Raw genomic sequence first — 26012 nt, 5'->3', positions numbered from 1 at the left:
TTTCAGGTATGCTGCTGGGTTAGAATCATAGAATCATAGAGTTGGAAGAGACCACAAGGGCCATCGAGTCCAACCCCCTGCCAAGCAGGAAACACCATCAGAGCACTCCTGACATATGGTTGTCAAGCCTCTGCTTAAAGACCTCCGAAGTAGGAGACTCCACCACACTCCTTGGCAGCAAATTCCACTCTCGAACAGCTCTTACTGTCAGGAAGTTCTTCCTAATGTTTAGGTGGAATCTTCTTTCTTGTAGTTTGGATCCATTGCTCCGTGTCCGCTTCTCTGCAGCAGCAGCAGAAAACAACCTTTCTCCCTCCTCTATGTGACATCCTTTTATATATTTGAACATGGCTATCATATCACCCCTTAACCTCCTCTTCTCCAGGCTAAACATGCCCAGCTCCCTTAGCCGTTCCTCATAAGGCATCGTTTCCAGGCCTTTGACCATTTTGGTTGCCCTCCTCTGGACATGTTCCAGTTTGTCAGTGTCCTTCTTGAACTGTGGTGCCCAGAACTGGACACAGTACTCCAGGTGAGGTCTGACCAGAGCAGAATACAGTGGCACTATTACTTCCCTTGATCTAGATGCTATACTCCTATTGATGCAGCCCAGAATTGCATTGGCTTTTTTAGCTGCCGTGTCACACTGTTGGCTCATGTCAAGTTTGTGGTCAACCAAGACTCCTAGATCCTTTTCACATGTACTGCTCTCAAGCCAGGTGTCACCCATCTTGTATTTGTGCCTCTCATTTTTTTTGCCCAAGTGCAATACTTTACATTTCTCCCTGTTAAAGTTCATCTTGTTTGTTTTGGCCCAGTTCTCTAATCTGTCAAGGTCGTTTTGAAGTGTGATCCTGTCCTCTGGGGTGTTAGCCACCCCTCCCAGTTTGGTGTCATCTGCAAATTTGGTCAGGATGCCCTTGAGTCCATCATCCAAGTCGTTGATAAAGATGTTGAATAAGACCGGGCCCAAGACAGAACCCTGTGGCACCCCACCAGTCACTCTTCTCCAGGATGAAGAGGAACCATTGATGAGCACCCTTTGGGTTCGGTCAGTCAGCCAGTTACAAATCCACTGAGTGGTAGCATAGTCAAGCCTGCATTTTACCAGCTTCTTTACAAGAATATCATGGGTTATCTGATATAAAAAGGGCTTCTCGAAGGACATTACATAATAGGCTATCCTGAATTCAAAGTTTAGAATTGGAGGATGGAGAACCCCTGGCCAGCTCACAGGCCAGATTTGGCATAGCAAGCAAGCTGTTTGGCTCATGACTTGCACTCATGACCTGCACTCAGCTGACATGAGGTGTGGGACAGGCAAAGTTTGCACAGCTGCCAAGGAACGATCGTGCAAGTGCACATTCAGCATTGTTTAAAATTTGCCACCAGGTGAAAGATGGCTGCTTTGGGGAGGGGCCAGATTGACTAGCAAGCTCCAATTTGAGTCTTGCAAAATAATCTGTACAATAACCTTGTTCAGCTTCACACAGACACACACCCAGTTGTCCTTGAACTCTGGCAATGCCTCCCGCCTGCGTGGATGGAGGTTAGAAAGGACTTTCTCTGCGTATGTAGAAAGTTGCCTACTACACAAAGGTAACAACCGCATCCCTGCGTCTGGCCTCCTTCTCTGCTGGCATGTGGTCCTTGGAAGGTAACGTGGCCCTCAGGATGAAAGTGCTTCTCTGCCTCCGAGGAAGAGTATGGCAGTATTCTTATGCCCATACGGCAGAGGGAAAGACCAAGTCTATGGCACTTATAGAGTCATAGAGTTGGAAGAGACCACAATGGCCATTGAGTCCAACCCCCTGCCAAGCACCTTGCCGCCATCTCGTGTGCTTTAAGGCCAAGAAACAGGGATTTTCTGCTTCACAGCTCAGCCAACAATAGTGGTATCCAAGCAGCAGCCACAAAAGGGGGAAGGGTTGAATAGAGATGCCCTGTTCTCCTGGCATCCATATGCACCAGCAGCCTCTCGCTCCTCCATGTGCTTCAGGCGCTCCATGCCACAAGCAAAAGCCAGCTGCAAGGGTTTCTAAATGCTGACATTTCCAGGACAGACCAACGAAAGCACTTCTGCACACTGAGCTTAAACTACGGAACTCGCTCCCCTAGGAGGCAGTGACGGGCACCTACTTGGATGGCAAATTCGTGGAATATGAGCTCCTCAATGGCTACCAGCCACAAGGCTGTCTTCTCCCTCTAGACTCCCAAAGGCAACATGCTTCTGAACTTTGGTTTGGTGGGAATCACAAGTGGGGAGAGAGACAGCTGTGCTCAGGCCCTGCTTGTGGGCTCCCTCATTCGGGCACCTGGTTGGCCACTGGGAGAAGAGCATGCTGACCACGTGGGCCTCCTCTGGCCTGATCCTGCGATCCTCAGTTGGGTTTCCCAGCCCAGCTGAAGATGGAGGGGACTGAATCTGGCCCCTTCTGCATACAAAGGAAGTTCTCTACCACCGAGCTACGGTGGGTAGGATGTTGGGTGGGATCTTTCAAATGATGTAACCCTGAGAAGAAAGCGGGGGAAGTGTCAGCATAAAAAGCTGTTACTTGGGAAGGTGCCAATTAGAGCTGGAAGAGTCTCTAATGCACACAGGCAAAGGGAGGGAGAGACAGACAGATCCGTTTCTTACAACCCCACTAATTCCTCAGAGCCAGCAGTTCTGCCATAGGGTTTCTTTTGTCTGTGAATTGACCCAGACATTCAGATTTCAGCTTTGTCTTGGCAAAATCCAGGGGACTACCATGTTCTTTACACCCTTTGGCTGGATTTGCAGACAGTGACCCGACCTTGATCTTTTACCAAAAGCTTAAACCTTCACCTTAAGGGCACAGCACACACACTGTCCTGAATGTCTCCGACTGTCCGATTTCTTTTCTGCCTTCAACAGCAGCTTCAATTGTGAAAATAACCCAGCGAAGCCTTTGCTGCCACACAGGTGAGCTTCTGTGAAAGTGGACCAAAGCAGGGGCAAATCAGAAAAGAAAGGAAGTTGTCAATCCTCCTGTAGGTTGAGACTAAACAAAAATTAGCATTTACAGTGGTACCTCGGGTTAAGTACTTAATTCGTTCTGGAGGTCCGTTCTTAACCTGAAGCTGTTCTTAACCTGAAGCACCACTTTAGCTAATGGGGCCTCCTGCTGCCGCTGCACAATTGCTGTTCTCATCTTGAAGCAAAGTTCTTAACCTGAAGCACTATTTCTGGGTTAGCGGAGTCTGTAACCTGAAGCGTATGTAACCGGAAGCGTCTGTAACCTGAGGTACCACTGTATTTTATGTGGAAGATTAGGTCAGTTCCAGGAGGAAAGGTCTGGCAATGGCTACTAGTCATAGCAGCTAAATGGAGTCTCCAGGCTTAAGGCAATCTACCCTGGACACCAAATGCTGCAGGTGTGAAGAGAGAGGGGTCTTCACACCCTACTTATGGGCTTCTGTGAGGAGCCTCCCAGGGCACTGTGTGTGAGAAGGAGGGTGCTGGACTAGGTTGGCCCACCTTGGCATACCTTAGCAGTCTTCGGAATTCAGCAGGCACCTTGTTATCAACCACTTGCGAACAAGTGAAGATGCCCAGGTGCCAGGATAGAGCCTGATGACCCACCATCTGGAGGTGACTGCCTGGGGATCCTTGGAACTTGACTGCTTTCACACACTAGCAGCACATCCTGTTGAATTCTATCTGTTATATTTTATCTGCACAATCAGCATGAATTTCAGGAACCAAACAGTTGAAAAATATGACTTTTGAGCTGTCTGGTCCCAAAATGGCAACTAGGCATTCCCTTTCGGCGACTGCAACCCTGGTTTAAGGAGCTGTTTGGCACCTGGCTTATATACCTGAGCTTCTAACAGTGCTGAGCAGGGTTATCCTAACAAGGAAATTGGAAACGGATTTCAGCTAAACAGTAGGGGAAACTTCCTAATAGTATTGGGTGTTTGAGAGTGGGACAGGCCACCTTAGGATTATCCTTATTTATTAGTTTTTTTGGTAGCGGGGGAAATGGGACTCTTCTTTGCTGGAGGGATCTAAAGGTAAAGGTAAAGGTACCCCTGCCTGAACGGGCCAGTCTTGACAGACTCTGGGGTTTGTGCGCCCATCTCACATCTATTGGCCGGGGGCCAGCGCTGTCCGGGGACACTTCCGGGTCACGTGGCCAGCGTGACAACGCTGCTCTGGCGAGCCAGCGCAGCACACAGAACGCCGTTTCGAACTGCTAGGTGGGCAGGCGCTGGGACCGAGCAGCGGGAGCGCACCCCGCCGCGGGGATTCGAACCGCCGACCTTTCGATCGGCAAGCCCTAGGCGCTGAGGCTTTAGCCCACAGCGCCACCCGCGTCCCTGCGGAGGGATCTAAGCAGGGGCTGATTTCACTCTGCACTGGACCTTTAGTCTGGCGTCATACAACCTCTGGAACTCCCTGCTGTTAAAATATCAGAGGGGCAACATCTCTATCAGCTTTGGGCACCAAGAAAAAACCTTCCTCTCCAACAAAAGCCTTGGGAGTGTGTATCACAAATATCCAGGTAACCAGCTTTATCATTTTTTCTTGTGAATGTAACATCCCACAACACCATTAATTTGGTTCAGTTTAGCTGTTATGTATCTCACAAAGTTCTATTTCGCTCTTTGGGTCATAAGGATAAAATTTAATAAAAACATTTAAAAAGCAAAGCCTTGTGAATATTTCTCCTCCTCTGCATCTGCAGCATGACAATTTTTAACTGGTTTTATCTGTGGAATTGGCTTTAATGATATTGCATTTTATACTGAATTGCTTATAAATCTTTTACATGGGGAGCTGTACTTATTTGTTTTATAACTGTGCATTTTTTAAATTGTTGCAACCCACCCTGGGTGAAGGGTGAGTAAGAAATCAAATCAAATGAATGAAATGGATAGCAAATGGCCTTTCCCCCCAATAGGCAGAAGGTCCACGCAACAGCTGCAAAGCAGGCAGAAATTCAACAGGAAAAGCTTGTCACAGGAAATGTTTCTCCTGCTCAATTTGCAGGGAAAGGAGGCAGGTGTCCTCCTAACACTCACCAACAACCCATTTGGGACTTGGGCCACCTTCACAGCATGCATTTAAAACACTATTTTAAACAGCTGTTGCTTCCCCCCCAAAGAATCCTTGGAGCTGCAGTTTGAAAGGGGTGCTGGGAGTTATTAGGAGACCTCTCCATTCCTCCTCACAGAGCCACAATTCCCAGAGTTCCCTGGGAATAGGGACTGGTTCTTAAACCACTCTGGGTTTAGCATTTTCCTGATATGAACTTATTTTGGAAAGAATGCTTCCGTTTCCTTTTCAACAGGAACTGGTTTAAGGAGGGGCGAGGGGAAGACCAGCTGTTTGCACAAATATAACCCTTTTGCTTTTTAATGTCTTTGCACATACAAAAACATTGGAGGGCTGCTTGTTGAAGTTTTGCTTAATACTCCTCTCCCCCCTGTGTCACATGTCAGGCACAGTTGACACCATGCCTCAGTACTCTTAAGGCAAAGTGCCCTGTGAGGAATCGGAAACTGGTTTGCTCCAACCAAGGACAGGGGCTTGGGTTTCTTACAAAGCACTTGATCTGCTGCCCTGTCGCCCAAGGTGAGAAGGCAGGATCTCATTCATTACAGCCTCTGTTTCTGCAGGGATGGATTTCTAAATCACAGTGCCCCTTTCCCCAGGGAGCTGATGGACATGGCGCACGCCCAGATCTTAAGACTGCATAGATGCAGCCCAAGGTCCCCAAACTTCACATCGCGAAGTTACCGTATTTTTCGCCCCATAGGACGCACCGGCCCATAAGGCACACCTAGTTTTTTGCGGGAAATAAAGGGGGGGAATAAAAGGGGGGGAATTATTTCCCCCCCAGGGCGGCCCGAGCTTCCCCCGACCCCAGCCCCCAGAACAGGCAGCCCTCCGCAAGCTCTGGGAGCCCAGCACCGGGCTCCCACGGCTTGCGGAGAGCTGCACAAAGTTTGAAGCCTGGGCGCGCTGAGCTCAGCGCGCCCCAGGCTTCGGCATGCAGGCAACTCTCCGCAAGCCGCGGGAGCCCAGCACCAGGCTCCCATGGCTTGCGGAGAGTTGCGCGGAGTTTGAAGCCTGGGCGCGCTGAGCTTAGTGCGCCCCAGGCTTTGGCATGCAGGCAACTCTCCGCAAACCGTGGGAGCCCAGCGCCGGGCTCCCATGGCTTGCGGAGTGCTGCGCGAAGCCTGGAGAGCGAGAGGGGTCGGTGCGCACCGACCCCTCTCGCTCTCCAGGCTTCAGCAAAAGCCTGCATTCGCCCCATAGGACGCACACACATTTCCCCTTCATTTTTGGAGGGGGAAAAGTGCGTCCTATAGGGCGAAAAATACGGGAACTTCTGTCCCCTAATCTGCGGGATCCTTTAACTCAATCCTTTGCAACGGTGTAGAAGTAACGCTAATATTATTGAGTTAAGATCTATTTGTCACAACACTGCTAGCATAAATAAATTGGAAGGGAAATTGAACTGTAGCACCGACTTGAAAGAAGTGAAAGATGAGGTAACCACGCATGATACAAGCTGGGCACAGCTGGAGACTGTTAAGAGTGCCAGACTTGGAACTGTTACAGTACGAAATTGGTAATGTGATCGCCTTTCTTCAGCTGAAGGAGAAAGAATCATATTTGAAATTGAGAGGGGCCACTTATATGGAAGAAGAAAAACTCAGACAATCTTTGATAGGATACTTTGTGGAATATTGGGATCTGAAAAAAGAGGAACTGGAAGCTTGGGTAGAGAAAGCGTTTAGATTGGCCCCAAAAAGGAGACTAAAATAACTTATGACTGTATTGTGGTTTTTAAGACCAGGGAACAAAGGGACATTATTTTGGGACACCACTATAAAAAGGCCTCAAAATCCAGGACAGAGCAGTGGTGCTCTTTAAAGAGATCCCACGTCAATTTTTGAACCTGAGATCCCAATACAAGGACTTGACAGACATTCTGAGGAGAAAGAACATCTTTTTCAGGTGGGAATTTCCAGAGGGCCTATCCTTTAAATTTGAAGGAAGAAAGCAAAAAATAAAGACTGTGGGAGAAAAGGACAGATTCTTGCAAAAGCACTCGGTAGAACTTGGATTACAAAGCTCACAGCCGCTGGGGGAGGAAGCAGCTTCCCCCTAAGTGGACAATATGGTGTTGAGAATTTATTCATGGGATATAAATGGATTGAACTCACCCCAGAAAAGAAGAATTTCCCCCCCACATTTTGGAAAAACATAATTTGGATATAATTTGTTTACCGGAAACTCACATTACAAGACTACATAGAGAAATATTAATAAATAAAAGATTGGGACAAGAATTTATCTCTTCTGACAAAGTTAAAAAAAGAGGAGTGGTTTTCTACATTAAGGAAAAATGGAATCCAAAATTGGCTTTTAAAGAGGAGGAAGGAAGACACATAGCGGTTGAGATTACAGCACAAGGCGAAAAGTATTTGCTACAGTGGTACCTCAGGTTATATATGCTTCAGGTTACATACACTTCAGGTTACAGACTCTGCTAACCCAGAAACTTTGCTTCAGGATGAGAACAGAAATTGTGTGGCGACAGCACAGGAGCAGCAGGAGGCCCCATTAGCTAAAGTGGTGCTTCAGGTTAAGAACAGTTTCAGTTTAAGAACGGACCTCTGGAACGAATTAAGTTCTTAACCCGAGGTACCACTGTATTAGGAATCTGTGCACCTAATGATGGCAAAATGGAATTTTTTAAGAATTTGGAAACAAGCCTCATGGATTATATGGATTACAAATTAATATGGATGGGGGATCCCATATGGATGGGAGTTGCATCTACCTTGATGGACACGACTCAAAGATCAAACATATCGAACTCTGGCAGATTACCTAAAACTTTTTTTGATTTAACAGATAAATTTGACTTGTCAGATATATGGAGAATTAGAAATCCAATGGAAAAATATTTCACTTTTTTCTCAGATGCAAACCAAGTATTTTCGAGAAAAGACTATTTATGGATATCCAGAGACTTAATTTCTAAAGTAACTAAAATAGAAAATTTGCCCTAAAACTTGCTCTGACCACAGTGCAGTTTCTATGGATTTGAAAATGTTTGTACAGGGTTCCTTCAGATGGAGAATGAATGATGATTTGTTGAGAAGTACCGTAATTGTGAATAAAGCCCAAAAAACCCTAAAGGATTATTTTGAACTTAATATGAACCAAGGAATGGAAACAAGGGTTATTTGGGAGGCCAGCAAAGCTGTAATGAGAGGGTTTCTGATACAACAAAATTCAATTAGGAGAAAGTCACAAAATGACAGAAAATATAAAATCATGAAACAACTAAAAGACAAAGAGAAGAAGCTCAGAGGAAACCCAAGGAACTTGCAGATTCAAAAAGAAATTAAAGCTTTACAGGTCCAATATTCACAGTTAGTAAACCAAGAAATAGAATGGAAGTTAAAAAGGATGAGAAAAATAAATTTTGAATCTGCAAATAAATGTGGGAAATTATTAGCCTGGCAAATAAAGAAGAGACAAAAGCAAAGTACTATCACAAACATGGTAACTGAAGAAAAATCTGTAGAGAACCCTGCAGACATAAGAAAATGTTTTACAAGTATTATAAACAACTGTACAGTGGTACCTCAGGTTAAGTACTTAATTTGTTCCGGAGGTCCGTACTTAACCTGAAACTGTTCTTAACCTGAAGTACCACTTTAGCTAATGGGGCCTCCTCCTGCTGCTGCGCCGCCAGAGCACGATTTCTGTTCTCATCCTGAAGCAAAGTTCTTAACCTGAGGTACACTATTTCTGGGTTAGGGGAGTCTGTAACCTGAAGCGTCTGTAACCTGAAGCGTATGTAACCCAAGGTTCCACTGTATAAAAAGGACAAAGAGGATTTGGTTAAAATTGAGCAATTTATCAAGATTAATGGTTTGCAGCAGATTCCGGGAGATAAAAAGATCCCACTAAAAGGATTAATAACAAGACAGGAAGTGGAACAGGCGATAAATTCAATGCAACTTGGCAAGGCACCAGGACCCGATGGTCTATCAGCAAAATATTATAAGACTCTGAAAGACTGGCTTATTCAACCCCTGGTAGAAGTATCTAATTTGATTTTGCAAGGGGGCAAAGCACCTGAAACCTGGAAAGAAGCTTCTATTACTCTGATTCCCAAACAGATAGATCCAATGTCAAAAATTACAGATCAATTTCCTTACTCAATGTGGATTACAAAATTTTTGTAAATATATTGGCTAACAGGCTAAAGAAGGTTCTATCTAAGTATATCCACAAGGACCAGGCAGGATTTCTGCCTGGAAGACATATGAAAGATAATATTAGAAATGTGGTGGATATTTTGGAAAAGTTGGAAGCAAGAAAGAGCTGTAAAGCTATGTAAATGTTCATTAATGCAGAGAAGGCCTTTGACAATGTATCTTGGAGTTTTATGTTACATAATTTTGAGAGTATAGGGATTGGCCAAGATTTTTAAATGGTATTAAAGCGATCTATCAGGAACAAAAAGCTAAAATTATTGTAAATAATGTGGTTTTGGAGGAAATTAGAATACAGAAGGGAACCAGGCAAGTGTGCCCACTTTCCCCACTGCTGTTTATTTCAGTCCTAGAGGTCTTGCTAAGTATGATCAGAAAGGATGAACAAGTTAAAGGTATTACAGTAGGATCTAAACAATATAAATTAAAAGCCTTTGCAGATGACTTAGTATTGACACTACAAGACCCAGACTCCAGTGCAGTTAAAGCACTGGAGCTGATACAAGCGTTTGGACAAGTAGCAGGATTTAGACTAAATAAGAGCAAAACCAAAGTACTAGAGAAAAATCTGGAAAATGGTGAAAGAAAATTATTACAAGAAAAGACAGGCCTAGATTTTTGTGAAAAAAGTTAAATATTTGGGGGTGAACCTGTCTGGGGAAAATCTGAACTTGTATAATTATGAGAAATTATGGAATGAAATTAAGAGAGATTCAGAGATATGGTCAAGTTTAAAATTGCCATTAATGGGCCAGATTTCAGTGGTTAAGATGAATGTGCTGCCGAAGATGCTTTTTGTTTCAAGCCCTCCCAATCATAGATAATGTAAAATGTTTTAAAGATTGGCAGAAAGCTCTATCTAGATTTATCTGGCAGGGGTGAAAACCCAGAATTAAATACAAACTGCTTACAGATACTAAAGAGGTGGATTCTACCTGCCAGATTTAAAAATGTATTTTGAAGCAGCAGCGCTCTGCTGGATTAAAGAGTGGATGCAATTAAAAGATACAGACGTACTAGATTTGGAGGGGTTCGACGATGTGTTTGGATGGCATGCATATTTATGGTATGACAAGGTAAAGGCTCATAAAACTTTCAAAAATCATGTAATTAGAAAATCATTATATAATGTATGGATAAAATATAAAGACCTTTTAGAAAGAAAGATGCCCAGATGGCTTTCACCAATGGAAGCAAAGGCCCAGAAAAAATTAAATATGGATATCAAATGGTTGAGATATTCTGATTTGTTACTGGAAGATAATGAAGGATATATATTAAAATCATTCGATCAAGTAAAGGATAAATTAAATTGGTTACACTATCACCAGATTAATGAATTATACAAATTGAATAAGAAAAATGGTTTTGCGTCTGAAAAATCTAAGTCGGAGGCGGAGTTGTTGGATACTAAAGGTAAAAACTTGTCTAAAATGTACAAATTATTGGTGGAGTGGCATACAAAAGATGAACAAGTTAAATCAGTAATCATAGACTGGGCAAAGAATGTAGGACACAACATAATGTTTGAGGATTGGAAAAGAATGTGGAAAAAAGGGGTCAAGTTCACTGCATGTGCACTGCTAAAGGAAAATATAATGAAAATGATATTTGACTCCTGTTAAATTAGCAAAGATATATCATAGCTGTGATAATTTATGTTGGAAATGTAATGTGGTGGACTTGCCCCAAGGTGAAAGACTTCTGGGAAAAGATTTAGAATGAATTGAAAAAAATGTTAAAATATTCATTTATAAAGAAACCAGAGGCCTTTCTTCTTGGAAAAACAGGTTGGGAAATGCCCAAAAAGGGTGTTACAGTGGTCCCCGCAAGACAAATGCCTCGCAAGACGGAAAACCCGCTAGACGAAAGGGTTTTCCGTTTTGGAGGTGCTTCGCAAAACGAATTTCCTATATCTTGCGAGTTCCTGCGGGTTCCCCCCCCCCTTTTCCCCAAGCCGCTAAGCCGCTTATCATCTGATCCTAAGCCGCTAAGCCGCTTAACAGCTGATCCGCTAAGCCGCTTATCAGCTGATCCGCTAAGCCGCTTATCAGCTGATCCGCTAAGCCGCTAAACCACTTACCAGCTGATCCGCTAAGCCGCTAATAGCGCTAATCCGCTAATGGGCTTGTGTGGCAAGACGAAAAAACCGCAAGACGAAGAGACTCGCGGAACGGATTCTTTTCGTCTTGCAAGGCACCACTGTACAGTGGTGCCTCGCAAGACGAAATTAATTCGTTCCGCAAGTTTTTTCTTCTTGCGAGTTTTCCGTCTTGCGAAGCACGGTTTCCCATAGGAATGCATTGAAAATAAATCAATGCGTTCCTATGGAGACCGTCCGGGGACAGAGGGGAAGGCGCGCGCACCTTCCCCTCCATCCCCGGACCTATTTTAAAGCAAAGGGGCAGCAGGGAGAATCGCTTCTCCCCGTTGCCGCCCCTTGGTTCAAAAGGGGTCCGGGGAGAGAGGGGAAGGCGCGCGCGCCTTCCCCTCTGTCCCCGGAGATTGTGGGGCTGGCAACGGGGAGAAGCGATCTTCTCCCCGCCGCCCCTTGCTTCAAAAGAGGTCCGGGGACAGTGGGGAAGATGCACTGCGCTTCCCCGCTATCCCCGGAGCTTGCGGGGCAAGCTTCGTTTTGCGAAGCAAGCCCATAGGGAAATGCGTCTTGCGAAGCGGCTAAGAAAACGAAAAACTCCTTCGTCTAGCGAGTTTTTCGTCTTCCGAGGCGTTCGTCTTGCGGGGTACCACTGTAAATTATTTTTGTATGCCAGAACGGCTGCCTGAATTTTACTAGCGAACAAGTGGAAAACGCAATAATTACCTACGGTGGAAGAATGGCAGATGAAGATGATGTAGTTTTTGGAGCTAGCCGACCTAACCGGAAGAGTCTGTGACCAGAAGGAGGAGTAGTATCAGGAAGAATGGACAAAATTTTATGATTCTTTAGTTAAACATGTAAAATTAAATTAATTGGAAACAGCTTGCAGATATTTATCGTATTTTTCGCTCTATAACACGCACCCGACCATAACATGCACGTAGTTTTTAGAGGAGGAAACTCCGTAGGCATGCCACCCGTAGGCATTCCCTCCATAAAACACACATTTCCCCTTACTTTTTAGGAGGAAAAAAGTGAGTGTTATGGTGCAAAAAATACGGTAATTGGCTTAGGATTTTATACAAGTTAAGTGATGAATTAATATGCCAGTGTGGTGTAGTGGTTAAGAGCGGTAGTCTTGTAATCTGGGGAACCGGGTTCGTGTCTCCGCTCCTCCACATGCAGCTGCTGGGTGACCTTGGGCCAGTCACCCTTCTTTGAAGTCTCTCAGCCCCACTCACCTCACAGAGTGTTTGTTGTGGGGGAGGAAGGGAAAGGAGAATGTTAGCCGCTTTGAGACTCCTGAAGTGGAGTGAAAGGCGGGATATCAAATCCAAACTCTTCTTCTTCTTCTTCTTCTAAAATTAAAAGTTATAAGGATGTTAATGTTTAAGTTAAATTTCATAAGAACTTTGATTTGGAAAACCGTTAAAAGAATGTGCATGGAAATTCAACCAAGGGGAAGCGAGGAAGTCACTTAACAATGTTAATAAGTGTAATTTTAATAAGGTTATGATCTATGTTTTTGTTTATATGTCTGTTCTGTTGATAATATTGTGAAAATTAATAATTTTTTTTTTTAAAAAAAGATCTATTTGTCTGGAGTCCAGAGGGCCAAGAATTGAAATAAGGTTTTAGTCTTATCCATCGCTAAACTGCCCTGCATAACTCTCACACAGCAATTACGTTTTTGGAAACATTGAACAGCCTACTTTTCCCCACATTTCATTCTTTAGCACTGGGGACAACACACTCCTAGGAGAGCCTGGGTACTAAATTTAGGGCAGCAAAAATCATTGTCCATCCTGACTCCCTGACTTGCTGAGCCTCAAATCATGGCCACGATGGGTGAAATAGAGCCAAGTCCTGCACTTCAGGTAAAGAGCAGCACTTCATAGGTGAAATGTTTCTGTACAATTTTATAACTTGGAAATAGGATTTCTGCAGATAAACAGTCGCTTATGGAAGGAAGGGTATTCATAGCTACCAGTCCTGATGGTTGCAGCATCTCTGGGGCAGGGAATCATTTTCAGCCTGAGGAAGACACATGCCAGAGGCAAAGTGGGCAGAGCAATAAATGCAGGTGTTTCCTTTGTACAGTGGTGCCCCGCAAGACGAATGCCTCGCAATACAAAAAACTCGCTAGACGAAAGTTTTTTCCGTTCGCGATTTGCCTCGCAAGACGAATTTCCCCTATGGGCTTGCTTCGCAAGACGAAAACGTCTCGCGACTTTTTTTCTTTGACTAAAAACAAAGACATGTTTTGTTTATAAAGTTAATTTATTTTCCCTTAAATTTTTGAACTGCTCTTTACAGTATGTGTGACTTTAAAGAGCAGTTAATAAACTGTTGTTGTACCAAATTTGGCTTTGTTTGGACTTTTTTTGACCATAGGAACGCATTAATTGATTTTCAATGCATTCCTATGGGATTTCGTGCTTCGCAAGACGAAAAATTCGCTAGACGACAAAAATTGCGGAACGAATTAATTTCGTCTTGCGGGGCACCACTGTACTGTATAATAGACTAGTTTCTACACAGCTTTCAATCCTCTGTCCAAGTGAGCAAGAGGCATTACCAGACACTCTGTCCCAGCAAGTCCTTCTGGTGTGTGTTTTTAAAGAAAGCATCACTTTTTTGCAGACACTGAGCTGGGTCTCTATTCTCACCAACCATGAACTGTCACCAAGGTTTGTTCTCTGCTACAGATCATGGCTAGCAAGGAGAGCTTAACCACGAGTTCCAGTCAAGATGACACGCTAAGCCAAATCCTGGTTTAATGCGGCATGGCTCACACATGTGAGGTGTGGGTGTGGAATACTAGATAGGAGCAGAGCAGCCACCAGCTTTCACCGGAAGGCTGCATAATTGCATGGTCTCAGTAAGCCAAGATTTGGCATAGCATGTCATGCAAACAAGATCATGGGTTACATGCACTTTTGGGGATTGTTCAAATCCTCTCTCTCTCTCTCTCTGTGTGTGTGTGTGTGTGTGTTAAGGTGGCTGTCTTACACGTAGAGAGGGAAGTGCATACAGCACCTTGCGGCTTACTTTTAAAACCCTAAAAGTCTTTGAGAGTAAAATATTTGCAGGAACCACATCTTCCCTATAAAACTGTCCCTCCTGCTCTAAGTGGAGCAAACGAGGCTCTCCTGCTGGTTCCTCCTCAGTATTAGGTGTCTTGTTTGGAAGCCCAGGAAAGGGCCTTTTCAGTGGTGCCTCCTCATATATGTATCTTCTTTCATAAATGTGTGTGTCTGGCCCCAGCTCTCCATAGTTTTAGGCAGCTAGTTAAGATGCATCTTTTTTGCAAGAGTATGGAGGGATCTGTCTGCCTGTTGCTATTTGTAATCCTGTTTTAGTGTTCTGTTATGTATTTTAAAAGGATTTTGCTATTTTACATATTTTCATCTATTTGTTTGCTGTGGCTTGTGCAAAAGGCAGTGTATAAATTACCTAAATAAATTACTCTAGAGTAAGAGGACACTGTAAAGGAGTAATGCACACCGTAGGTTTTTCTTCCACTCACTTAGCTCCCTCTCGTGCCACAACACATTGTTTTTACCAAGTTAGCGTTCCAAAGATCACTTGCAAAACTTCTTGCCAATAAAACCTAAAAGTATACATGATATCTGTGCCAGAACTGCACCTAGCCTCGTGGCGCTATTAGGCTTCTGGATACAAATTGTTCTGTTTTGTGTTCTACACAAGGGTGTGTTAAAGAAAAAGTGGGTGGGGGGGAGGAGGAGAGAGAAATTCCTGCTACAAATAGAGGGGGCTTCCTTTTCCAACTGCAAGTCAAAGGCTATCTGTAATAAAATGAAAGGAACACGCTGTACTGGAGTGTGTGTGTGTGTGTGTGTGTGTGTGAGAGAGAGAGAGAGAGAGAGAGAGAGAGAGAGTCAGATTCATGCGTCGCCTGAACAGAACAACATTCACAGATTGGTTGCATGGAAAAAACACAACTACTTCTGCCCTAAAACAGACTGGGAACAGGAAGCGAAAAGGAATTAGCCAGCCCTGGCCTCTTGTGTTAAGGCTGAGAGCAGTGAAAACAGTGTTTCCTCTTCTCGCTTGCCTTTGTTCAAGAGCATATGTGTGTGTGTGTGTGTGTGTACAGTCATACCTCGGGTTGAATGTGCTTCTGCAGGAGTGCGTTCGAGTTGCGCTCTGCGGCAACCCGGAAGTAATGGAGTGCGTTACTTCCGGGTTTTGCCGCTTGTGCATAAAATGACGTCACGCGCATGCGCAGACGTGCCGTCGCTAGTTACATTTGCTTCTATATGTGAACGGGGCTCCGGAACAGATCCTGTTCACATCTAAAGGTACCACTCTGTGTGTGTGTGTGTGTGTGTGTGTGTGTGTGGCCCCCATTCTGCTTAGCAGCAAATTCCAGAGGAATGTAACTCTAGCTTGTCATGAGAACAGGGACAGACTGAACAAATATGCTCTGGAGAGGAAAAGAGCAACCCCAGGGAGCGAATGACCACTCAGGACGAATGACCACTGCCAGAAATCTACAACACTTTCCGAAGCTGAAGCCCGTAGCACATGCTTGCCACGTATGTGCAGTATTCAGAGCTGCCATTTTGCCCAATCGCTGTTCACGCAGATGCAGGCTCCTCCTCAGTTTCCAGAAAATCTGCTCTGCAATGTATTGCATATTTTATATAAAGTGGTTTTCTCTAATGCTTCGCTTTTCTGCTTCAGGTCAGCCTGAATACGCGGATCAGAAAGTGGAGGCAAGATGTTGGACTCCCATCTCATCTGCCTGAACTTTGCCACCTCCTAGCTCTGCCAAAGAACTGCTGGCGTTCAGAGATTTGCATCTCCATTTAAGACACCCTCCTTTGGGGCTCGTGTTGCCATCGCTGCCCCACTCCAGCCTCCAAGGCTCTGACTTGTCTCCAAATGCCCCCTGGGGAAGAGTTGGCGGTGGGTTTCTCGTTTTGCCGCGCCAAGAACAGAACAGTAAACAGCAGTCGGCAAAAGGCAGGCTGGTTAGGTGCCAAAACTCCCAACTCTATTTCTCCTTTAAAAAAAGAGAAGTGAGTGAAAGAGAAGGCCTTGCCTTAGAAGGCCGCCAGCCGGCCCTCGATCATGAGGCTGTTTTCAAAGCTGAACAGAGATCTTATTGACACAGCTTAGGCCCTTCTGCAAGACACTGGACAACAGATTGGATTACACATACTCACACTCGGCCTCATTTTAGACACCGAAAGGGCTCTGGAATATGGTAGCCAAACCCTGCAGGAGTCAAGTATGTGTGGTTAACGGGGGGGACGGTGGGGACCCTGTTCAGCCCCAAAACCATGCTTCTCCAAGAGACTCACCAAAAGCAGTAAAGGATGCTTTATTGCAAGGAAACACTTCAGGTGTTACGGCAGAACACGTTGCTTCTCAACATGAGTGACGTGTTGCCGAACTGTACTGGCACATCACAGGGCAGCCACAGTAGAGTTTGCGCTGACCACTGACCCAAACCTGCCACTTGTTGTACCTTGTTTGGCTGACTCGCTGGGAAATGAGACCTTGGCATTTCTGCCAAACCATGTTTTTCTTTTAAAAAATTGGCTAATTTTTAAAAGCATGATGAGTGTAAGTTGAGGCGGAATTCCTGATGTGTCAAACATGTTGCGCATCCTTGCCCTGAAAAAATAATCAATATATTGTGAATATGTATAGCCAAACAATATATTTTTTGTTTCAAAGCAAGGAAGAGCAAACTGCTTAAGACATCAGGAATGGGTGATTTCCCCCTTGCTTGCACCAGAGAGAAGACAGGAAATGCCCAATAAGACTTTACTCTAAAAACCTGGCTGGGAAATCTTGCTCATTTATTTTCCTTATCGATTTAATGAACTGGCCGTGGCTGCCACACCTTTTCTGCCCTCTGGCGCTGGGAGACATGGCAGCCTGGGAGCAGGTGCCTCTCCGAAGGTCACACAGAAGCTGCCAACATTCTTCCTACTCCCACATTAAGCAATAAGCCCTCAATGGTGGCCGCACAACAAAAACAGAGGATTACTTAGATATCTCGTTACCACATAACTTGCCTTATCTGGGCAATGTAAGCCAAACCAAGATTAAAAAACAAAATACTGGTAATACAATCAAATCCAGCACTGACCTCCATATACCGTAAAATGATGTGTAAAATCTAACACCAGCCACAGTTAAATGTAGGAAGAGCAGAAACAAACCCACTGGGGCTTAAGAGCAGGCATCTATTATAAAAGCAAAGACTAACAAGTATATTAAAAATAATGCCAGTCATCTTAATGGTTTCTAAAATGTGCTGCAATGACGTGAAAAGGCCTGGCAGAATAAAACAAGTCTTTGCCTGGTGGCAAAAGGACATTTAACGCAACCAGGAGTCGGAACTAAACAGCAAAAAATAAAAGGGGGAATGAAAAAGGAGAGCTTTCCTGACGGCTGTGCCACTGAAGACAACACCTTCATGGCGTGGGACTTGGTGAGCTGACCTCTACCAAGTCAGACCTTTGGTCCATGTAGCTCAGCACTGTCCACACTGACAACTGCCCAGAGTTTCAGGCAGGTGTATGTCCCAGGAGATGCTGCAGAGGAATGAACGTGGGACCTTCTACATGCCAAGCAGCTGCTCTGTGGCTGAGCTATGGCCCCTCCCCATTTAAGTTTTTTGAACATCAACCAAGTAGGGAGTTTTGTGGGGATGCTCCCTGCCAGGAGGCATAACACTGAGTGCCAGATCCCACTTCTCTTAGGAAGACAAGCTGGGCTGTCATTGTTAAAGGACCAGGAGTTCCAAAAGACAACCAGCTGTTCACCCATAAGTGATACAAGGAACTGCACATGGTTTTACCCAGTACAGTGGTACCTCAGGTTACAAACACCTTGGGTTACATATGCTTCAGGTTACAGACTCTGCTAACCCAGAAATAGTACCTCGGGTTAAGAACTTTGCTTCAGGATGAGAACAGAAATCACGCAGCAGTGGTGCAGCAGCAGCAGCAGGAGGCCCCATTAGCTAAAGTGGTGCTTCAGGTTAAGAACGGACCTCCGGAACGAATTAAGTACTTAACCCGAGGTACCACTGTATTCCTCATTCTTCAGGACCCACCTTTGACCCGATTTTTTAAAACCAAAGATTCCTACTGTTGTGGCCCAACTTGAATCAGGATGCAACCCGGCTGTGAGTCCTGATCCACCAGCTGAAGACTGATGGTTTAATACACATTTCTAGAAGACTGCTTTCAATGTGAGCAGCAAATATAAAAAACAAAGTCCCCACTCTTAGAAAACCAGAGAGCAAGGAGAAGGATCCTGTGCAAATCCTTTCACCTGACATGCTACCTTCCTACATTCAAAGATTTGTTTTTGAAGTGAATGCCTCTTCGAAGACAATGACGACTATGAGGAGAATGTTTATTATCTAGAAATAAAGCAAGCATGCTCCTACTAATGCCATATATATTGCCCACACAGCTTTTACACTTTAATTAATGTATTAAATGGATCTTCTCTAAAAATAAAAAAATCAGGCTTCAGCCTTGTAAAATAATCTTCACCCTCAGCTTGTGAACATCTCAGGAGAATCAGGATGGTCAGCGGCCAGGGTCAGAATGCTTTTAGGCAAGACGGATCCTTGGCCCAGCCCAGCAGAGCCCTCCTCATGAGAAAGAGAATTTGAACAGGGCAAGACTGTTCACAAATGATGGATACAGCATCTTTCTGCTTTGCCTTAGCTGCAATGACTACCCTGAGACACACTTGGACGCTGCTCCAAATACTGACCCTGATGCACACCGTGCCTGCCTGGATGTAAAGCACCCACAGGCACTGGGGAGTTCTGAAACTGCAGAGTAAGGGCAGCTGAAGGAGAAGAGAAGCTGAGCTTTGAATGCCTCAACCCAAACCAGCAACTTTGCCAGACAAATTCTGCCCTCAGGAAGAAGCCACATTACTGATCTCAGCGGTGCTGGTCAGCAGAAAACAAAAACCGGTGCAATTTTGAGAGCCATCTGAGTGGTAACTATGGTATAGTATTGTAAATAATAATACAGTGGAGGATAGTTTCTATTTGTTATTATGGTTAAGTATTTTTGTGTTTTCATATTGCAAACCACCCCAAATGGAGGGCAGTACAGAAAATAAAATAAAATAATGGTAATGGTAATAATAATAATAATAATAATAATAATAATACTGTATTTATCAGAACAGAAACTTCCCACAACTTCCATATAATGCTCAGGTGGTTAGGTTCATGTGGTGGCTACCCATCTTCTGCTTAGTCTATTTTCAAACAACCCCCCACCCCACAATGCCATGCAAACTAACCAGTTTGACCAGTGAGGTAAGGTCACAAGGTGAAGTCAGTAAGAGCAGCACTGGCTGCCCCTGCTCCCAATGGGCAGAGCTTTTTGCCCCATTGCAGTGTCCCTAAGCTGAATCATTGCCAAACTCAGGGAGGCCTGCATCCATTTCACAGGATGCCAAAGTACTGTAGCTTCCCTCCAACAGCCCCTCCACGCCCTGCTCCCGTCTGTAGAAGAAAGCTGTGGCTTACATCCCCCTAATTGTCTTCATTAGGTTGATATTCAAAGACATACCATACTCTCACTGTTGCCTCTTTCAGGACGTTGTATGTTGCTCTCTATTCCACAGCAGCTGACACTGTCCCATTACCAGTGTTTCCCTTGAGACGAGGATGAGGAATCTGTGGAGCTCTGGGCGCTAAAGGTTAAGGGACCCCTAAGCATTAGGTCCAGTCGTGGCCGACTCTGGGGTTGCGGCACTCATCTCGCTTTACTGGCCGAGGGAACCGGTGGACAGCTTCCGGGTCATGTGGCCAGCAGGACTAAGCCGCTTCTGGCGAACCAGAGTAGCGCATGGAAACGCCGTTTACCTTCCTACCTATTTATCTACTTGCACTTTGATGTGCTTTCGAACTGCTAGGTTGGCAGGAGCAGGGACCGAGCAACTGGAGCTCACCCCATCGCAGGGATTCAAACTGCCGACCTTCTGATCGGCAAGTCCTAGACTCTGTGGTTTAACCCACAAATCCCGTCAGCTCCAACCAAGAGGGCCAAGGGTCAGAGATGAGGAGAGCTGGATGCCAGCAACACCTGGCGAGCCACAGATCACCTGCCTCTTGTTAGTTTTTAAACTTTTGGATAATATGCCTCCCCACTGGTGATTTTTGCCATCTGGTGGGAAGCCCCTGATTCATCAGCACAACTGATTCACCAAGAAAGAGCAGGGGTGATGGGAAGGAGGGAGTCGGACACTCCTCCAGCTGGTCATGTGAACATGATCCATGGTGGTTAATATTCCCCCTTGAGCCAGATACAGAAATGATAGGTTTCCCTGACCCCAAAGGCAAGAAAGTCCTGTTGATAAGGGAAGGTGATTCAGGAACAAAACACAAAAGTACCGGTAGCTACTTATGCATTCCCCAAAGGGACATAAGATTGTTTTTCTGCTGAAATTATAGTAACCATTTCTAGATTTGTAGCCATACATACAAACTAGAATAAACATACCCCAGTGAAGATAACTGACCAGGTGGCTTGTGCTTGACTCTGCTTTGCCTGGTGTCCATGTACTAAATTTAATAAATTTAAATATATTTTAAATATATTTAACAAACAATAGTTAATAAACACTGGGGAAGGGGGACTTCCAAGGAGAGCCTGGCTAGCTCAAGGCAAGTTTTTTTGGTGGCAGGAGTGGGGGGGGGAGGTTTTTCTTTTTAAACAGGTTTTCACTGTTACTTTGGCATTGCAGATGATTTTACTGGAGCTGTCCTGCACATCTTCCTTCCTGCCATTATGGCTGTTTTGTTTTAGTTGAACATATTTTTAAATGTTTGAAGTGTGTGTGTGCGTGTTTGAGATTTGCTACGCTGATTTCTAAAGTGGCCTTGTGACTCAGATCAGTGCGAAAATATAAGCTAAGAAATTCAGAGATGTTTAATCCTGTCTGAATTTTTTAGCTTATATTTTCAGACAGGATTGATGGAAGTCAAAAAGTTGAATAAGATGTAAAAGTATGTTTAATTACTGTTGAAAATGATATGTTAAAAAACCTAATAATAATATATATATATATATGTATGTATGTGTGTGTGTGTGTGTGTGTGTGTGAAATTCAGAGATGTTGGGAGAGGGGAATACTGCATCCCAAAACAGAGTAAAACGCAAAAATGCTTTCCTGCTACCCTTGGAAAAGAAGAGACACGCACCACACATTCTGCCCATTATTTCAAAATATTTCATCATTCTGCAAGGAAGGAAGCAGGCATTCCGACTGTAGCAAAGAATACTAAACTCACTCCTACAGGAGCCGACCAAGATGGACCAGACATGCCAAGGAGAGGACCACCTATGGCCACCAGCCAGGATGGCCACCCGCTCTGTCTCCTCAACTGGAGGGCAGCGATGCTTCTGAGCCCCCGTTGCAGGAAACCATGGGGAAGAGCTCTTTTGCTCTTTTCTGCTTTAATCCTGCTTACTGATTTCCCACAATGGGGATCTTGTTGGCTTCTGTGAGAACAGGATGCTGGAGGGGTGGGCCTGATCCAGCAGGTGCTGGGGAAATTTATCAAGGTTTCATTGTAGCTGGGGTTCCCCAAATGGGCACAGGCTTTAAGTAGAATAAAAATGGTTAGGCCTCTACAGACATACATGGGAGCCAGTCTTCTGAAAAATCAGAGGCAGACCGCAATCTTAGCACTGCTCTCAACATCACCTCTCATACACATGAGTACAAAATACCTCCATCAGTTTCAGCAATTACAGCAATCATTCCCCTCGCAGTTACAACACTCTGTCATCGTTCTTAAAGCACCCTGAGATCCTTTGGCTTTTCTGACCAGCCCATCCCATCCTTCCCATTGCTGTGTCTTTCTTAGTTGTCTTCTGACTAATTGCTCTGGGTATTACTGGTCTGCCATTGTCTGCTTTCAGTTATCTCTGTTGATTTTTTTTCATGTTTTTATTTTGCTTTAAACAAATACAGATAAATATAAACAACCAAAATTACAAAAGAAAAATCCTTAATAATAATAAAAATAATAATAGACAAAGCTAAAAAAAACTACAATAAAATCAAAGTACATGGCGTAGAACATAACCCATTATGGGAAAGGAAAAAAAAAAGGAAAGAAGAAGGAGAAGAATGAAAAAAAGGGGGAAAGAGGGGGAAAAAGGGGGGGGGATGAGCCAAAACACAAGAAGGCTCATCTATTTCTGCTTTCTTCTTGACTTGGGTTTAGTGCTATTCTTATGCTTTTTAGTGTTATCCTAGCATTTTGTTCTCATATCTTATCAGTTTACGTTCTGTTCCTTCTATGTGCTAGGAATTGTTGGGCAGCGCAGTCTTGCCCATACCTCTTACCTAAGGACAATCTGCTTGCTCTGTTAGGAACTGTTTAGAAAAGCTCATACAGAGATTTCAGACAACACAGCTCAAAATATACAGGCAACATTCCTCTGATTTTGTTAAATGAGGAACTAGTTTGTTCTCCTTTCAGGGTTTCAGTTTCAGGAGAGCTGCCCCCCCCCTTCTGTTTGACTTCATTTTAGGTCATAATCTCTTGCAAGCCAGCTGGGTTTGGATCACAGACAGAACTGTCCTGAGGGTTAAAGCAGTCAGTAAACCCTGCTTAATTTCTATAAGGAAATAAGAGGAGTTAGTTTGCCTGGGAAGGGTGCCTTTTGTGCTGGGGATCCATCCGTTGATTGACAGATTGAAAGTCCTGAGTGGCGACAGAAATGCTCTCTGCACTTGCTCAGAGGCATTCTGGTATAGGGCGATGCCTTCTGTTACAGGGCTGAGCCCTTGAATCGAAAGCAGCCTGTTTGTTTGTTTCATTCATTCATTCATTCATGTGTGCCTCACCCAACAGAACTCTGGATTTCAAAGGCAGCGTCATTAAATTGTGCCCTCAAGCTGCATGAGGTCACTACCTTTCTAAAGCTAAGCAGGTCTGGGTCTTGATGGATGACCGTAGGGAACCACACGCAAACATCCTTGGGTTCCATGATAGACAAAATGTGGGATATTAACGTAAAGGGGGGTGGATTAAAATAAATACAGCCTACTTGGTCATTAGGATATCCACACACCTATAGGAGCAGATATTTGGGGATGAGGGAAGATCAGTAAGCAGTGGGACCAGAAGGCAAGTGAAATGGAAAAGGTAGCAGTTACTCTATCACACAGCTGGGAACAGCCCTACAGCTGTCCCAGAGGAAAACGGAGTGTTTTACTTCCAAGTAGTGGTCACCAATAGAGAATTAGCAGAATGAATTCTTCTGCACAGTTTGAAGCTGAATTCCCTTTCAGGATTTTGGGAGTGATAGTTTAACGTAGTTTTAGGAGTTGAGAACATAAAATGTGCCTTTGTAGAAGAGACTCCCCACTTTATTCCATCTCTTAATTTTTTTGTGCAATTCAGCCTCCTATATCTAAGGATCTACAAATACTATGAAATATATATGAGAAAGTGAGGAACCTAGGAAATCAATCCATCAATCTCTTTATTACGTCCCACTCTACAGTTCTATGATTCTATAAACCTGGGAATTATGCTTCATGAAGGTGGGGGAGTGAGACTGCTCCTTTGGCCCTCCCCCAGGCCAGATCCGTCCCTTTGCTTCTTCCTCCCACCCCGCTCTGGTGCCAGTGACAGGCGCCGCGCCGCCCCACCTCCTCCCGTCCAGTCGTGAGTCAGCAGCCAGGAGTAGGTGCCCAAGCTCTCCCCCACCCCGACGGCCTGGCGGGAGCTGTCATCGTAGGAGGGAAGGAGGCGACAGGTCCCTCCGAGGACTGCGGCGCAGGGCGCACGCACGCACAATCCCACCACGGCGCGCCGCCTCTTCTCTTGCCACGGGGTGCGGGGTGGGGGGCAGCCGATCCCGTGAACTCCTCGCACGTGGGAACGCGGAGAGGCGAAGGAGCCACAACGCCAACTTCCAGCGCGCCCCAGCCCCTTTGTTTCCAGGCAGACTACAGTGCGGCGGTGGCAAGAGCCGGCAATTGCGCATGTGTTTGGGATGTTGGTTGGTGGCTGACTGCTTTCGCCTGCTTATCCTCCCCCCCCGCCTTCTTCCTTAGTCCGCTAAAGGTGCTTAAAAAAGAAAAAAAATTATCCACCACCCAGAACTCGAGAGGTTGAGGGTTAGGGGACGACGCTACCAAAAATCGCGCAACGCGCTCCAGCTTATTTATCGATATAAAACCCTCCCCAGAAAAAAGATGCTGGTTCGACTTCATCATCAGTCCCGGGCCTCCATATATTTAGGCTCTTATTTTGTTTGCTGCGCCACGATAACTTCCGAGAAAATCAAACAAAACATATGGATCTGGGGATTCTTTTCGATCAGTCAGCTAGTCCTTTTTAATACGGCCGCAGACCCGATAAAACACAGAGAATAAAAAGAGCATTTACAACGTATGGGGGTTGTTTCTTTCTTTCTGCATCTTACTGTGCCAAAAAGTTCTTCGTCCAAAAAGCAGGGTTTAAGGTTGCTAATCTATGCAGCAAAGGAGTTTGGGGCTGGCTGGTACTCTCTTGGGGGAGGGGGAGCGGAACTTTTTTTCCTTTTTAGCAGTGAGGAAATCGTGGAAAGCGCCTTGTGAGTTTCACTTACGCCCCAAACATTGACAATTACAAACTGCAGTTATTACCCCCCCCCATCAAAAATGTTGCCAATTGTTTTTCAAAGACCACAGCTACCCGCAATTTAGTCTTGTAAAGAGTTCAGAACAATGTGAACGTCAATCCAACCAACCGTTTGTTTGTTATAAAAAAGATACATAATATAACTATTATTGCTAGTTTGCAAATGCCCTTTCCCAACCTACCAAACGTGGAACTTTACAGTGGTGAGCAAATTCCAAACGAAATAAATAACAACAGTAAGTAATTTTTCAGAAATGTTATTTGTGAAACTTTCCTGTTCTGATGCTTAAAAACAAAACCCCTCAGACACACAAACAAACAAACAAACAAGCAGAAATAAAATTTCCAGCTCTTAACAACTGCTACTTTAGTTAAAGGAGACGCGCACAGTTTGGAGAGGTTATTATTATGTTCCACATATATATCGCCTTGCCTGCTGAGATTCTGTGGACTCCAGAGAACCTCAGGGCGACGTGGAAGGCTCTGGATTCGATTCAGAGAGGACGAGATCAAATGACCGTCTGGAAGTCGAGCGAAAGGGCAAGCCCCAGGCGCCGGGGGCTCCTTCGCAACGGACATTTCGGGGGAGAAAACAATGTTTCGAAAATAAAAAGGCGAGCCACTCTCGCGGGCAGCGTTGCTTCGCACATTCCAGGAGGCGCAAGAAGACCGGGGGCGGGGAGAGGTTTTTGCTTCGCCGCTTACCTTATGCTGCTGCTGCTGCTTCTCCTCCGCTGCTGCGAGGAAGGGGGTCAGCTCTCCGCGGCAGCGGCCCATAGAGGCATCGGCGGCGGGCCGGGGCGCAAAATACGCGGCGCGCGGCGGCGGCGGCGAGAAGTTTGGGGCGGCTTCCTTGGCTTCGGGCTCTCGCCTAGCATGGGTGTCTCATGCATACCGCCATTTTAAAAAAGGAGGGAGAGAGGGAGGGAGGAAAGGGGGAAGCAGGCAGGCAGGAAAAAAGCAGCGCCAGGC

At 45.0% G+C, this 26012-nt stretch overlaps 1 protein-coding gene across 7 annotated transcripts in view; it reads right to left on the bottom strand.

The window, feature by feature from the left end:
• Positions 1–25889, bottom strand: part of MBNL3 (muscleblind like splicing regulator 3) — a 122027-nt gene extending 96138 nt beyond the window's left edge. For 6 of the 7 annotated variants that reach the window (XR_014215446.1, XR_014215447.1, XM_082207476.1 and 3 more), the window contains exon 1: positions 25746–25889. Coding sequence is in view for 1 of the 7 variants with exons in the window: in XM_082207481.1 (XP_082063607.1) it covers positions 25746–25817 (72 nt within the window). In the remaining 6 variants the exon portion in view is untranslated. The remainder of the gene's footprint in view (positions 1–25745) is intronic. The other variant, XM_082207481.1, reaches the window with a different exon arrangement.
• Between the last annotated feature and the right edge of the window lie 123 nt (positions 25890–26012).

The sequence above is a fragment of the Podarcis vaucheri genome (genome assembly GCF_965113315.1).
Source record: "Podarcis vaucheri genome assembly, chromosome: Z".
Classification (NCBI taxonomy): Eukaryota; Metazoa; Chordata; class Lepidosauria; order Squamata; family Lacertidae; genus Podarcis; species Podarcis vaucheri.
The sequence above is the reverse complement of the archived record's forward strand: the minus strand, read 5'-3'. Positions and strand labels throughout refer to the sequence as shown.